This window comes from Hipposideros armiger, unplaced genomic scaffold, assembly GCF_001890085.2.
Source record: "Hipposideros armiger isolate ML-2016 unplaced genomic scaffold, ASM189008v1 scaffold_938, whole genome shotgun sequence".
In the NCBI taxonomy this organism is placed as follows: Eukaryota; Metazoa; Chordata; class Mammalia; order Chiroptera; family Hipposideridae; genus Hipposideros; species Hipposideros armiger.
In genome coordinates, this window is record NW_017732288.1 from 37,028 (window position 1) to 53,176 (window position 16,149).

The 16,149-nt window shown below is 40.0% G+C and overlaps 1 protein-coding gene and 1 pseudogene across 7 annotated transcripts in view; one reads left to right on the forward strand and one right to left on the reverse strand.

The window, feature by feature from the left end:
• Window positions 1-659: 659 nt before the first annotated feature.
• The window catches only part of NPHP1 (nephrocystin 1), a 58,457-nt gene continuing 42,967 nt past the window's right edge, over window positions 660-16,149 (reverse strand). For 6 of the 7 annotated variants that reach the window (XM_019630740.1, XM_019630739.1, XM_019630738.1 and 3 more), the window contains 4 exons: window positions 10,387-10,499; window positions 7,276-7,349; window positions 2,686-2,730; window positions 660-1,126 (listed from right to left, as the gene is read on the reverse strand). In XM_019630740.1, the coding sequence (XP_019486285.1) occupies window positions 854-1,126; window positions 2,686-2,730; window positions 7,276-7,349; window positions 10,387-10,499 (505 nt within the window). In that variant the 3' untranslated portion in view covers window positions 660-853. The remainder of the gene's footprint in view (window positions 1,127-2,685; window positions 2,731-7,275; window positions 7,350-10,386; window positions 10,500-16,149) is intronic. The other variant, XM_019630741.1, reaches the window with a different exon arrangement.
• Window positions 14,636-15,035, forward strand: LOC109375377 (guanine nucleotide-binding protein G(I)/G(S)/G(O) subunit gamma-5 pseudogene; annotated as a pseudogene).

Sequence of the window (16,149 nt, forward strand, 5' to 3'; positions counted from 1 at the left end):
ACCCTGGCCAATTACTTAACCAGCCTGGTCTGTCCCTTCAGCAGTAATATGGAACAAAACTTTACCTGCCTCCTGGAGTAGCTGTGAAGGTTAACCTAGTTAACTGAGAACATGCACAGTTGGCACTCAGTAGATACCAGCTATACCATCATTATTAATGGTGAAGGTGTGGGACAACTTACCAGCAATCACAAGTTTATCTGAAATACAGCAAAACTGTTCTTGGACATGGGTGGGTTAACGTATTTCCCAAAGCTTGAATGGGTTGTTTTTTTTTTTGAAAGAGTACCTACCATATGGACCTAAAAAGGCCAAACTAGATTCTTCCTTTATATCTAATTAGGATAAATCACATTCAAATATTAGACTGAATTAAGTGATTAATAACACAACTTTCTCAATGAGGTTACTGAGTTCCCCTTCACTTCACAACATAGATTCTATTAGCAATAATCATACATTTACATATTTTTGATGCTAGACTCATTAGATATATGATTTGCAAGTATTTTCTCCAATTCCACAGATTGTAGTTTCATTTTCTTGATCACAAATTCAGCTTTTGATGAAATCTTGCTTTGAAACAAATCTATAGTTACAGTTAACTTAAATTTAAGTTAGTTTTTGAAAAAAAATTCTCTTATTTAGATATAACAGTATTCCTTATAAAGACTTATTTTATTGTATTAAAGCATATTCAACTTATGAGATAACCATTTCACATAGAATTTGTACAAAGAAGAGTAAAGCCTAAGTTAACGTGACAGTTACTTTTGGTTCTGTTACTTTATTCAGGTCACCATGGAGGATCCTTGAGATGCGGTGGGAAGGTGAGGGTCATGGGCCACCAGTGTCAGGCTGCTTTCTTTTTTATTTCACCCAGGAAGTCATAAGTCTGCTCCGAAATGTCAAAAGGTTCATGGACTCCATCTGGTGACAGCAGAGCTTGGAGAGCACCCTTGTTTTCTTGGTTTTGCTTCAGGAAGTCGGCGATGACTTTCCATCGTGCAGCCTCAGTCTCTTCTTCTGCCCACCTGAATGGGGGCAGGAGTGTCGAATGAAGAAGGGGGACCACGCAGTCATGGTAAACCAGAAGAAACACAGCCTTCAGGAACTCTCTGTCTCTCTAGGAAAACACCACCATAAATAACTGTGAATTGGTCTGCATCATTATTTGTTGTGTTAAATTCGATGAACTCTTAACTAAAAGCCATAAGGGAGTGTGGAGGTGTCAATAGTGCTTGGCAGTTCATTGGCTCTGCACCAGCCACTCAATCAGGAAACAGCCCCTCTCAGTGGAAGGAAAGTTCACCATGGAGCGGAGATGAGCAGTTCTCCCTGAGGCTCGTGGGGGTTGCTCCTTAAGACTAGTGCTCTCCTAAGCCCCACTGAGGAAGTCTCACACTTTCCATCAAGTAGAATGGGGTGCAGAAGTCTAATTCTGATGACACAGGTGTGGGTCCAAGTAAATACAAGTCAAACACAATGTGAAGTTTGCACTATCCACTTAATTTGATTACAGCACATCAGAGAATTGTCAAGTTGTTATAAGAAAAGGGCAGCAAGTGTTCTGTGTGAAACCCAGAGAAAGGAGACCCCAGAAGTAAGAATTTGTTGTTAGACCCTCCCTAGATAACAAGACTACTGCAGTGTCAACACGGTCAGCAACCCCTGACATGACACTGACAAGCTATGGTGGAAATCCTAGAGCACGGCAATCTGAAGGCAGAGGAATCCACACGCAGTGGAGTCTGCACACAGATGCTGTCCCTCCAAGCTCACCCTGTTGTAGGGGGTGATTTCTACAGGCCTCAGGTCCAGCACCTTGTCCACTAGAATAGAATAGCTATACTAAAATAGCATTAAACCTGCCCATTTAGCAAAAGTCAAATGTAGATGGTACTGGTCAAAGGGAAGCTCAAATAAGAATACAATATGTATACTTTCCCCCCAGTTTTTAGGGTTTTTAGTTTGTTCTCCTGTGTTCCTTGTAGATAATTAACATTTTAAATTAGAAAACCACGGACCATGGTTGTAATGCAGTCCACTGCCTCTTTTTATAAAGTTTTATGGAAACACAGCCATGTTCAGATGTTAACCTATTGTCTTTTGCATTACAATGGCAAGCTGAGTCATTGTGACAGAGACTTATTAAGGTCCAGGAAGCCAAAAATATTTACTATCTAGCCCTTTACAGAAAACATTCATTGAATCCTAGATTAGAGCAGTCATGTCACTGCTCACTGACTAATGCAGGCACCGTTTGGTTTGTAATGACCATACTTCCACCGCAATGTAAGCATGAGCCATGAAGTTTTCAATGTATGATACAGTTTAGGCCAATTTTCTCTTTCCTTCTCCTTACCTCATATAGACTTTGAGAGCTAGAGGAATATTTTTAAAATAAGAGAAATTTGATAGTCAACTGGGAGACTTTGGTTTAGAAACTTCCTCAACTAAATGAAACTCAGTGATCTAAAATGTGAACAAGTGTTTCTTTTCACATTAGGAATTGTTCACCCAGACACTTCTTGTAATGTGTCTACAGCCATAATGACAAGTTTAACAGATTAAGAGGGATAATAACTATAGCTATATTAGCTAAAAAAAAAGAGGCATTATTAGAATGTGCAAGCACACATTGAGTGCTGCAAATATTAAGTTCCACATGAAAAAGCATACTACCTTCTCTGATCTTTTTAATGTGCTTTCTTTCTCAGCCCACGAACTCTAAAAAGGAAACAGAAGAATTATATTAATCCATTGGTTCACAAGTCTTTGCCACACTTCTGCAGCTTCATTGTAAATTAAACATATGGTTGGGGTTTAAAACTCTGTGCAGAACCCACACTCATAAGAATTGAATCTGCAGGCATCTACTGATAATGACCATGACCTGGAACCACACTGGCAAGGAAAGACGCCTCGGTAGCCTGTGCTTCTTACAAGTTAAAGCTAATATAAGAATAGAATCAGTGAAGCGCTAACATATATATACTCAAACAGCACAAACACAGTGCCTGAACAACACAACACTAGCAAGCTTTTAAGGTAAGACAGTAATGATAATAGAAAAATGACAAATACCACACGTGTCTGCAATTGTTTCTGCCGTGATGACTACACGGTCAGGGTGACATAAATGCAGTACAGCTTTCCTGTAAAGATTTTCAGTGTCCATGAGGCTCCACCAATGCTTCTTTTATTTCTTTTTCTTTTTTTTTTTTAATTTTTATTGGGGAATGGTGTTTCTCCAGGACCCATGATCCATCAGCTCCAAGTTAAGTAGCTGTTTCAATCTAGTTGTGGAGGGTGCAGCCCAGCTCCAAGTACAGTCACCGCCTTCAATCTAGTTGTGGGAGGCACAGCCCACCATCCCATGTGGGAATTGAACAGGCAACCTTGTTAAGAGCACATGCTCTAACCAACTGAGCCACCGGATCACCCCAATGCTTCTTTAAAGAAAGAAAAACCCAGGAGTCGGCCGAGTGGCTCAGTTGGTTAAGAGTTAGCTTAAGGACCAGCAGAGTGGCACACTGGTTAAGAGTTGGCTTGGGTCGCCAGCTCTGAGCAGCAGGGCCCCGGTTCAGATCCCACATGAGGACCAGTGATGCTGTGCCCTCTACAGCTAAGATGGTGAACAACAGCTCGACCTGGAGCTGGGCTGCTGTGAGTTGCCAGAGACGGTGTAGGCTGCAGTGGGGCTGGCCAGCAGCTGGCGTGTGCTTTTGTGAACTGCCGTGAGCCGCTGTGAGTAGCCATCCAATGGCTGACGAGGGACTGCCACCACATGGGAAAAGTGCAATGATAATACCAACAAGGGCCAGTGAAGCAACGTCCTCCACAACTAGACAGAAGAACAAAAGGACAGCAACTTGTCTGTTCGCCTCCCCCAATTCCCCAAGAAAATCTTAAAAAAAAAAAAGTTAGCTTAAGAGTGAGAGCTCTGAGCAACAGGTCCGTGGGCTCGATTCCCACATGGGCCAGTGACGCTGCACCCAAGCTGAGCTGCCAACAGGTGGCAGGGTGGCTCTGCTGGTGAGAGCACGTGCTCCTAACAACAAGACTGCCTGATCGATGGTGGGCTATGCCTGCCCGCAACTAAGACTGAACTCGGCCCTTTGAGCTGAGCTGCCACCCGGATGGCTCAGTGGATAGAGCATGTGCTCTTAAAAACAAGGCTGCCGGTTCGACTCCCGCATGGGATGGTGGCTACGCCCATCCGCAACTAAGATTGAATACAGCACCTTGAGCTTAGAGGCCACAAGCTGCCGACGGGCAGCCAGATGGCAACTGGGGCCCTCAACAACGAAGACTGAAGAACAACAACTTGGCTGGTCCCCTTCCCCAATTCCCCAACACTGTTCCCTTCCCCCAATTCCCCAATTAAAAAAAAAAAGAAAAGAAACAAAAACCAGAGTCCCATTAATCCCACAGAAGTCTGAGTTGAAGATTCTCGGTGCCAGTTCCATGCACTGCAAGCGAGGGGGCTGCCCAGGCTCAGCTGCTCGTTCCTGGGCCTTAGGTTGTGCTTATTGTACCTGATTTCAGGGTTCCATGGAACCACCAGTCCATTCTCAGTAGGAAGGCCCTGGGGTTAATATGACATGTGGCACCAAGACAGACATTCTCCACAAAATAAAGGAGAAGTTTCCCACCAAGAGACCTCATCTGTGTCCCTCATGAGCCACATCCCAGAACGTTCACAGGTATTCCTAGGGAGAGCTACCTTAGGGGATGTGTCACTCCACCTACTGACTGCTGTACCTGTGGGTCCTGGAGAGTTTGAAGGGGACCCTTAGAGAGCAGAGTGCTTTACTGTACAGGCCATTATTATCACCCAAGCACCAACAACAAACAGAACTTAGCCAAGTGAACACCAAGAGGCTCACAAACCTCATAATGTAAAACTTTGAAAGGAATCTGGCTTAACATAAATATCACTCAGCAACTTTAGACTTACCAGCTGGTAAGATTTGCCCATTGTTCATTAGTTAAGTGTCAAGGTCCCACCTAACTTTTCACTGAGTTACCAGCAAGTAGTCGGGTGTTTCACTTACTGTAACTCAACGGGGAACAGAGAAAGCATGTGGGAGGGAAGGTCACTACTATGTACCAAGATCACTTCTCCTTCCTCTGGAGCAAACAGGAGACTCTACCTCCCAGCTCCCTTGAAATTTAGTGGGACCAAGTGACTGGTTCTGGTCCATGGTGCCTCGGGGCATAGGCAGTGGGAAGCCCAAGGACAGTTCTCCATTCTCTCTCTTTCTGAGGGGAGCTGGCAACAGAGGGAGCCAGTGGTTTAGATGATGGCTATCAGACTGTGGACTTAGGTGACTATGGAGCAGGGCATTCCATTGATCCATGCTGGAAGGTACCATGAGCAAAAGAGAAACCTGAAAGCTACCACTGCACAGCCTGGCTTATCCTTGGTCATACAGGGTGCCACCAAGAGAAAGCTCAAGACTGTAGGAACAAACCACTTTTTAAATTTTATCCTTTATTATACAAATAAGTCACTGTGGAAAAAGAAAATACAGATAAAGTAACCCATGAAATCCAGAGGTAAGCACTGTTACCTTTCTAGAGTCTATTCTTTCAGAACTTTTCATAGCAGATATACAAATACAAGTATATATATTTAAACAGGCTTATACCACAAATGGGCTTTTTGTTTGTTTATTTGTTTTTTGCTTAATAATGTACGTGCACAACTTCACCTATGTGCCTTTTCTTGAAGAGCCTGTGACATAGCTGAATGCACCCAGAGCTGAACAGCAGTGACAGCCTGGCCTGGCCACTGTTGAGCTCCAAGGCAAGACACATCATGGCACTTCATTGAGCCATCTGCTTATCAGGAAATACAGAATTTAGACTAGATGAGCCCATAGGTTCCTCCTAACACCAACATCCAGATTCTGTGACTTGTTATACACCTAGAGAAACATTCCAATGTCCAGCACAGTGCCTCAACCACAGTGGGCTCTTGTGAAATCTTTGTTGAATGAATCAATGTATGTATGCTTTGTATAATGAATAAATATTATAATACTAGTGACTATATAAGGGAAGAAAGAGGAATTCTGCATTATCTAGCTATAGTGCCAAATGAATTTATCTGAAATTATGGGAAATCATATGCCATGAACTACTTTTCTTAAGTGTTTTTGCTGCAAATTTCATTGTTACTGTTGACACCCTCCACCCCAGTCAAACCAGCACATGAAATCAGTTTCAAAGTCTCATAAGAATCTTCCATTTCTCTGTCAGACACATATGACCACCCTCCTTACTAACAGGAGTCACACAGTCACCTTCCTCCTGTATGTGTGTTTTCTACCTCTCTGGGCTGTCAGAAGTTTGCCTGAAGCAAAATCTTCACGGGACACCAACCACCTACTGCCCTCCACCCTTAGACATGAGACTCAGGCTGGCCGTGCCTATCTACCGACGACATCTGACGACATGCCACAGTGGATCACTGCTCTGCTCAAAAACACTCTCCAGTCCCTCCTACCTCAAAATGTTTGCTCATGGTGATCCCTCCACCTGTAATGTCTTCCACTCCCATCTCAGCATGTCAAAATCCAAATTGGCCCCAGCCTTGTATTAAGTCTATCTCACCCAGGACCTCTTTAATGAAACAGCCTCCTGTCCTTATTTGCTGCCCTCTTTTAAGTCTTCAAGGACCTGGGTCATACTTCCCTGTGGCACTCGCCATGGTATCTGAGCATCTGCCTTGTAGGCATACAGGTCTTGTAATATTCGTTGACCCTGATATACTAAGTTGAACTTTATAAAACTGACATTTTTGAAGGTCAAAAATGGCTGAAAATTGAAGATTTCATATGGTTTAATCAGCTGCGGCTTCATACAGCAGACAGTACATGTCTAATTAAATTAAAAAATGATATGCATGCCCTGACTTTCCCCTGAGAACTCAGTTGATTTATTTAACAAATAATTTTGGATTTTTGTTCTTAGGACACAATTAGTGGCCATCTTAAGTCAAGGATCAAACTACAGACAAGAGATCGCAATAGTGTATGTAGCAGGCACTCCATCTGCTTATTGGGTCTGGGAAGGCAGTCTGAGTAACACTTAAGCTAAGAAAGGAAGGATGAACCCAAGTTAGCTGGAAAATGGACAAAGATTGTGAGATATCATGCAAACAGCAGGGAAAAAACCCACGAGCAGGTGTCAGAATTCACTAATGTTGTATGTTTAACCGCTTCCAGAACCCATCAGTTTCCCATCACGATGCATGCTACCCACCCTGAGTGCATCCATCACATCAGGCTGCTCCAGGAGCTTGGGGAAGGTGGCCAGCACAGGATGACTGATAAAATCTGAAATACAAAGACCAGAAAGATTTTATAGACACTTTGTCCAATGAATTTTACTGCAATAGACATAAAAACATTCATTCAGATTAGAATAATTGTGCCACAACAATGAATTGTTGATAGCACATTCTCACACTTTAACCTCTAGGAGCTCAAAGCTGGTCCCTCAACCTCCATCTGTCCCTGCACCCATACTCCAGGGGATTCTGGAATAAGTCTGTATCAAGTAGACAAAGCATAGGGTGGGAGTAAAGTGGCTCTGAACAGAATAGAATAAGGCTAGAAATTTTGCTCTATTTTTTTTTTCAACCTCTCTTTCTTACTTATGACTGTGGTGTGGTAAGAGTAATCAGGAAGCACCAGAAGAAAGAAGGCTGCATAGGCTTGAATCCAGTCCACCAGCACTCAGGGAAAGACCCCAGACTGGAGTCTGGGGGTCGATGAATAGTGATGGATGAAAATAGGGATTCTGGGGCCCGCTGAGTGGCTCAGTTGGTTAAGAGTGCGAGCTCTGGGCCGGCCGAGTGGCGCAATGGTTAAGAGCTGGCTTGGGATGCCAGAGGGCCCTTGTTTGGATCCCACGTATGAGGGCCAGTGACACTGCCCTACACAGCTAAGATGCTGAACAACAGCTCAACCTGGAGCTGGGCTGCCATGAGTTGCCAGCGACGGCGTAGGTTGCAGCCCCTGCTGCAGTGGGTCGCCATGGGCTACCGTGTGTAGCCAGCAGCCAGCGTGAGCGGCCAGCAGCCGCAGTGAGCGGCCATCCAGAAGCCGGCGACTGATCTGCCTCGCCCGGGAAAAGCACAATGCTGGTGCCAACTTGGGCCAGTGAAGCAACGCCCTCCACAACTAGACTGAAGAACAAAACGACAGCAACTTGTCTGTTCCCCTTCCCCCAATTCCCCAGCACTGTTCCCATCCCCCCAATTCCCCAATAAAAATCTTAAAAAAAAAATAAAAAGAAAGAAAATGAGGAATCTGGCCACATGTCTAAATACTGTGTAGGCGAACACTGATATTCCACAACAGGTAATTATTGCACATGAAAGGCCAATGTAAGGAAGCAAAAGTACACTTTGGGAATGATCTTGTGTCCTTAGTAGAGATAAATCCTTTCTCCAGATTTTACTAGGTTTACTTGTATTCTGATGGTCAGGATTAAATGAAGTCAATAATTCTGTTTAACCTTCTCCTTACCTGCAGGACAACTTATAAGCCTTATCCTCTTGTGTTTTTTTAAAATTTTTATTGCAAGTTACTTCTTTTATTTTTTTTAGTTGGTTTCAGGTGTATAAAACAACATAATAATTAGACATCTATACCCCTCACAATAACCGGCCCCCACAAGTGTCTACTACCCTTCTGACATCATACATAGCTACTACAATACCATTTACTACATTCCCTATGCTGTACTTCATATCCCGTGGGGGGGGGGAAATATATATATATATAAAATTATAGGACATTCTTTCAATATTATTCTACATCAGCTTCATGTGTATAGTACAGTGGTCAGGTATCTACACAATCTATGAAGTGATCCTCCCAATAGTCTAGTACCCATCTGACACCCTACATAATCTTTACAACATTATTGATTATATTCCCCATACTGTATTTCACATCCCCGTGACTATTTTGTGACTACCAATTTGTACTTTCTAATTCCTTCACTTTCCTCTCCCATCCCCCAACCCCCTCCCATCTAGCAACCATCAGTTTTTTTCTCTGTATATCTGAGTCTATTTCTCTTTTGTTTGTTTGTTTATTCTATTCTTTAGATTCCACATATAAGTGAGATCATATGATATTTGTCTTTCTCCATCTGAGTTATTTCACTTAGCATAATATCCTCTAGGACCATCCATGTTGTTGCAAATGGTAAGACTTCATTCTGTTTTTTTTTTTTTTTTTTAGGCTGAGCCATCCTGCCACCTGTTGGCAGCTCAGCAGCTGCTCAGCTCAGGCCAGGCATCGAACCGCTGTTGCTCAGAGCTCAAACTCTTGCGCGAGCTCTTAACCAACTGAGCCACTCGGTCGGCCCTCATTATTTTTTTATGGCAGAGTAACACTTCATTGTATAAATGTACCACAATTTCTTTATCCAATTGTCTATTGATGGGCATTTCTGTTGTTTCCATATATTGGCTACTGTGAACAGCGCTGCAGTAAACATAGGGGTGCATGCATTTTTTTAATTAGTGTTTTGGATTCCTTCAGATAAATACCCAGAAGTGGATTTCTGTGTCATATCATAGTTTTATTTTTAATTTTTTGAGGAACCTCCATACTGTTTTCCACAGTAAGCCTTATCCTCTTTAAGTAAGTCATTTATGAAGTTTTTCTAGTCATTGAAATAAATTCAAAGGCAAGTAATGATTAAAAGGCTTAACTGTCCTTCTCTTGGAGTTATAATTACTCCTTGAGAAATATCTATGCTTCTCTGACTTGGAGTTCCATTTCTACTTACCTATCCAGGTGGTAAGTCACTGGGAGAAGACTCCTGTCTAACAATGAACTCTACTTGTCCACAGAGTGCTAAGCCATCACAGGGCTCTCCTTCTCACTCCTTCTGCTTTAGCCACACTGGCCTGCTTTCAATTTCAATCCCTCCAGCACATGCACATTTTCTTGCCTTGGGTCTTCAGACATGCTGGTTTTTCTATGTAGAAGGATTCACCCCCCACCCACTCACCCACCTCCCCAATATCTCTAACTCCTCTCTCAGGTCTTATCTTAAGTATGCCTTAACCAGAGAAGGCTTCCCTCACCCTACACATTAATTCAGGTCTTCCTACTGTATGCTCTCATTGTGTATTTTTCTTCAGAACTCTTATTTTAAAAGGTGAAAAGGATTACTCATGTAATTTTGTGTTTCATGTCTGTCATTCCACTAGGATAGGGATGACTGTGCCTATCTCACAATGTCTGGCATACAGTAGGCACTCAATACATACCTGCTTATTGATTTATTGAATTCAAAGACTGTCCAATAAAGTTAAACTGTTTTTATGGAGGCAATTTGTCCTCTTACCAGCACTCTGCATGCTCATCCTGCCTTTCAGGAGTACATCTCCAAGAATTTGGCGATAAAATATCAACAAATGAATGCAGCACATACTTCCAATTAATATTTCTGGCAGTAGACTATTAAAGAAGAAAAAAAAGTATTCATTAAACAATTCCCTACAATCCAACATACAATGCTTTTTAAATGTATGTTTATTACTTTAATGAACAGCTTCAAGTTTTGTTCCATTATTGGAAAAATTGTGACAATCATAAGGAAAATTTTCACTCTAAGTTGGTTACGTTAAACTTCAGATAACTTACATTTTTATGTGTACACTTTCAAGTCTCAACTCTGTGTCACCATCCCTGTGCTTCCATTTTAGCACATACACCCATGTTAAATGTCAAATAAGAAAGAAAAGTCATCAATTACATGTTCTGAAAAAAAAAGGGACTAGTCAGCTACAAGTTTTAACAAAGCCATGTGGCCACCCTACCTACAGAGGAAATGTAAGTTTAGACTATTCACGGTGCTGGGTGGAACACAGGAGGGTGTGGTAGACCTGGACTGAATTCTGACTTTGCTACTTCCTAACTATGCAACTATGGGTTAATTAATTATTCTATTTGTGTTTTGGTTTCCTCAATTATAGAATGCAGATAGTAATACCTGCATTTTAGAACGTTACTAAAAGAATTAAAATGAGGTAAGTGTAGAGTGCTTAATGCAATACCTGGTACACCATAAGGGCTCAAAAACAAAATAAATTTCAGTATTGAAGTTACATTAGTATCAGTTTAAAATAGATTGTTATGCCTTAAGGTATGTAATCCCCATAGTAACTACAAAGAAAAAAGTCTATAGAATACACACAAAAGGAAATGAAAAGGGTATAAATGTTACTACAAAAAAAAAATCAAACACAAAAGAAGGCAATAAAAGAAGGAATGAGAGACCAAAAAAAATCTGAGACATACAGAAAACAAATAACAAAATGGAAATAGTCTTTCCGTATCAGTAATTATTTTAAACGTAAATGGATTAAACTCCCCAATCAAAATGCATAGATTAGCAAAATGGATAACAGGATCCAACTAAATACTACCTACAAGAGACTAACTTTAGATCTAAGGACACAGATAGGTTGAAAATAAAGGGATGGACAAAGATATTCCATGCAAATGGTAAACAAAAGAGAGTAGGGATGGCTAATAATAATATCAGACGAAACAGTCTTTAAGCCAAAAGAATGTCACAAGAGACAAAAAAAGGATATTTTATAATGAGAAAATAAATTTATAAAAATTTTATAAATATCTGCACCAAACATTAGAACTCCTAAGTATATGAGCAAACATTGACAAATTGAAGAGACAAATAGATCTACAATAATAGTAGGAGACTTCATTCAATATCCCATTTTCAATAAGGGATAGAACAACCAGGCAGAATATTAACAAAGATACAGAGGACTTCAACAACACTGTAGACCAATTGTAGCTAACAGACATATACAACACTCTGCCCAACAATGGCAGAATACACATTTTCCTCAAATGTACATGGAACATTCTCTGGGATAGACCATATACAAGTCTTAATAGATTTAATAGACTAAATTCATACAAAGTAACTTTTCTGATCACAGTGCAATGAAAGTAGAAATCTGTAGCAGGAGAAAAACTGGAAAATTCACAAACATGTGGAGATTACACACCACACTCTTAAACAACCAATGGATCAAAAAAGAAATCACAAGGAAAATTACAAAATACTTATAGATGAATGAAAAAGAAACACAACACACCTAAACTTATGGGACACAGTGAAAGCAGTGTTAAGAGGGAAACGTATACCTTCATCTACCACATATCAGTGAAATCATATGGTTCTTGACTCTATCTGTGTGACTTATTTCGCTTAGCATAATAATCTCAAGAGCCATCCATGTTGTTGCAAATGGCACTATTTCATCTTTTCTTATGGTCTAGTGGTATTCCATTGTGTATATACACTACATCTTTTTTATCCAATCATATATCAAAGGACACTTTGGTTGTTTCCTTGTCTTGGCCACGATAAATAAAGCTGCAATGAACATCAGAGCACATACACGAGGTTGGACAATTAAGTTCACAAACTCATCCTAGAAAAAGTGCTACATACCTCATTGCTAAATATCACTATAGTCATCTATGAAGTACTCCCCTTGGGAAATATGCACTGACACCAATGCCTAGGCCACCTTCCAAAGCAATTTTGGAACTCTTTTTTCTGGAATGGCCATCAGAGCTGTCATTGTATTACACTTGATGTCCTGAATGTCATCCAAATGTCTTCCTTTCAATATTTCCTTTATCTTTAGGTAAAGAAAGAAGTCATTGCAGGCCAGGTCAGGTGAGTAGGGAGGGTGTTCCAACAAAATTATTTGTTTTCTGGCTAAAAACTCCCTCACAAACTGTGCCATGTAAGCTGGCGCATTGTTGTGATGCAAGAGACAAGAATTGTTGGTGAAAAGTTCAGGTTGTCTAACTTTTTCACACAGCCTTTTCAGCACTTCCAAATAGTAAACTTGGTTAACTGTTTGTCCGGTTGGTACAAATTCATAATGAATAATCTCTCTGATGTAAAAAAAGGTTAGCAACATTGTTGCAATAAGTTCGTGAACTTAATTGTCAGACCTCATATCTTTATGGATAAATGTTTTCAGATGTTTTGGGTAAATACCCTCGAGAGGGATTGCTGGGTCATATGGTAATTCTATTCTTAATTTTTTGAGGAACCTCCATACTGCCTTCTACAGAGGCTGCACCAATCTGCATTCCCCTCAACAGTGTATGAGGGTTCCTTTATCTCCACAGCCTCAATACTTGTAATTATTTGTCTTGTTGATGATAGCCATTCTAACTGGTGTGAGATGACATCTCATTGTGGTTTTTATTTGCATTTCTCTGACGATTAGTGATGTTCAGCATCTTTTCAATGTCTATTGGCCATCTATATGTCCTCTTTGGAGAAATGTCTATTCAGGTCCTAAATGGGGTCAAGTATATGGTGATGGAAGGAGAACTGACTCTGGGTGGTGAACACACAATGCGATATATAGATGATGTATTACAGAATTGTACACTTGAAACCTATGTAACTTTCTAACCATTGTCACCCCAATAAACTTTAATTAAAAAAAAGAGGGAAACGTATAGCTATATATGCTTACATTAAAAAATAAGAAAGAGGGGCGGCCAGTTAGCTCAGTTGGTTAGAGTGCAGTGCTCATACCACCAAGGTTGCCGGTTCAATCCCCGCATGGGCCACTGAGCTGTGCTTTCCACAATTAGATTGAAACAACTACTTGACTTGGAGCTGATGGGTCCTGGAAAACACAATGTTCCCCAATAATCCCCAATAAAAAATTAATAATAATGGGTGTAAATTAAATGAATAGTCAGGGCTGTGGGAAACCCAAGATGGCTACTTGGCTCTTCCAAGCTCCCTGGCAAACTCCATTCAAAAAAGAAAGAAAGAAACAAAGATATCAAATCAACATCCTAACTCTACAATTTAAGGAACTAGAAAAAAGAGGAACAAACACAACCCAAAGCTAGAAGGAAGGAAATAAAGATTAGAGAAGAGGTAAACTAAATAGTGACTAGAAAAACAATAGAGAAAATCAATGAAACGAAAAGTGGTTCTTTGAAAAGATCACCAAATTGACAAACCTTAGCTAGATAGACTAAGAAAAAAAGAGAAAAGACTCAAATTACCAAAATCAGAACTGAGAATGAGAACATCGCTTGCATTCTACAGAAATAAACAAGATTATAAAAGAGTACTATGAACAATTGTAAGTCAAAAAATTGGATCATCTAGATGAAATGGATGAATTCCTAGAAATACAAAACCTATTAAGACTAAATCACAAATTAATAGACAATCTGAATAGACTTATTAATAGTAAGGCGATTGAATCAGTAATAAAAAAAACTACCAACAAAAGAAAGTCTTGCACCTGATGGCTTCACTGGTGATTTCTACCAAACATTTAAAGAAAAGGCAATCCTTCTCAAACTTTGCCAAAAAAGTAGAAGAGGAGGGAACACTTCCCAACTCATTCTATGAGGCCAGCATTACCTTACTACCAAAGCCAGACGAAGATACTACAAGAAAAAGACAGACCAGGCCCCTCGCCTCACTGCCCCGCTGTCTGGCCCCATGGACTCACGATCCACCAACCCACAACCGACTAATCGGCCAGGCTCTCGCATGCGCCATGTCTGGTTTCTCCAGCGTCACCGCTATTCAGAAAGTGGTTCAACAGCTCCGGTTGGAAGGCCGGGCTCAACCGCATGAAGGTTTCCCAGACAGCTGCAGATTTGAAACAATTCTGTCTGCAGATTGCTCAACATGACCCCCTGCTGACTGGAGTATCTTCAAGTACAAATCCCTTCAGATGCCAGAAAGTCTGCTCCTTTTTGTAGTGAAACTAATCTTTGGAGGTTTCTAAACCACTTTTCATGAACCAGTGAATTTTCAAAGGAGAGCTAAATCTGATGCCTGTACAAAAAGCTTATCACTATAACATGTGCCATACTATATATAAACTTTTGCTTTTGTCAGTCCTTAACATCTACCTTTCTGAATTTTCATGAATTTCTATTTCATAAGGGAAATTATTTTATATACACTGGTAGCAGCATACAATAAAATACTTAGTATTAAAAAAAAAAAAAGAAAAAGACAGACCAATGTCCCTAATGAACACTGATGCAAAAATCTTCAACAAAACACTAGCAAACTGAATTCACCAGCATATTAAAAGGTTTATATATTTTGATCAAGTAGGATTTATTCCTGGAATGCATGGATGATTCAACATAAAAAAGTCAATCAATATAATATACTACATTAACAGAATGATGGAAAAAACCCACACAACTTCTCAATTGATGCCAAAAAAGCATTTAACAAAATTTAACACTTTTTCACAATAAAAACATTAACAAACTAGGAATAGAAGGAAAATATCTTAACATAATAAAGGCCATATATGAAAATCCCACAGCTAAAATTCCCATTTAATTGTGAAAGACTGAAAGCTTTTGTCTAAGATCAGGAACAAGAAAAGGATGCCTTCTTTCACCACTTTTATTCAACATATCGCTGGAAGTCCTAGCCACAGCAATCAGGCAAGAAAAAGGAATAAAAGGCATCCAAATTGGAAGGAAGAAGTAAAATCATCTCTGTCCACAGACATGATCTTATATGTAGAAAACCCTAAAGCTGCCACCAAAAAAACCCAGAACTAGTAAATTCAGCAAAGTTTCAGGATATAAAATCAACATACAAAAATCAATCATGTTTCTATACACTAACAATGAACAATTTGGAAAGAAAATTAAAACAATTCCATTTACAGTAGCATCATAAAATACTTAAGAATAAAAATATAGAAACAAGATTTCAATACTGAAATGTCAAAATAATAACCTGGAAACATGACAAGTGAGTGCTTTAAAATCCTGACACATGATACACACTAAATACTTACTGGGAATAAACTGAGCACAAGAGTCAACCTTAGAAGATACTCAAGAAAATGTTTTGAATTATTCTAAATATACATTTTCTAAATGTTATTTTTAGAAATACATGAACTTTGTCACTAAGCATGAAGAAAGACCATACAGAAAATCTCAGAAACCTTGAATACAATGTCCTCTATCAAAAAGGAATATGTCTTTGGGCTAAGAAAAACTACCAAAAGTTTAAAAAGAGAGTTTAACT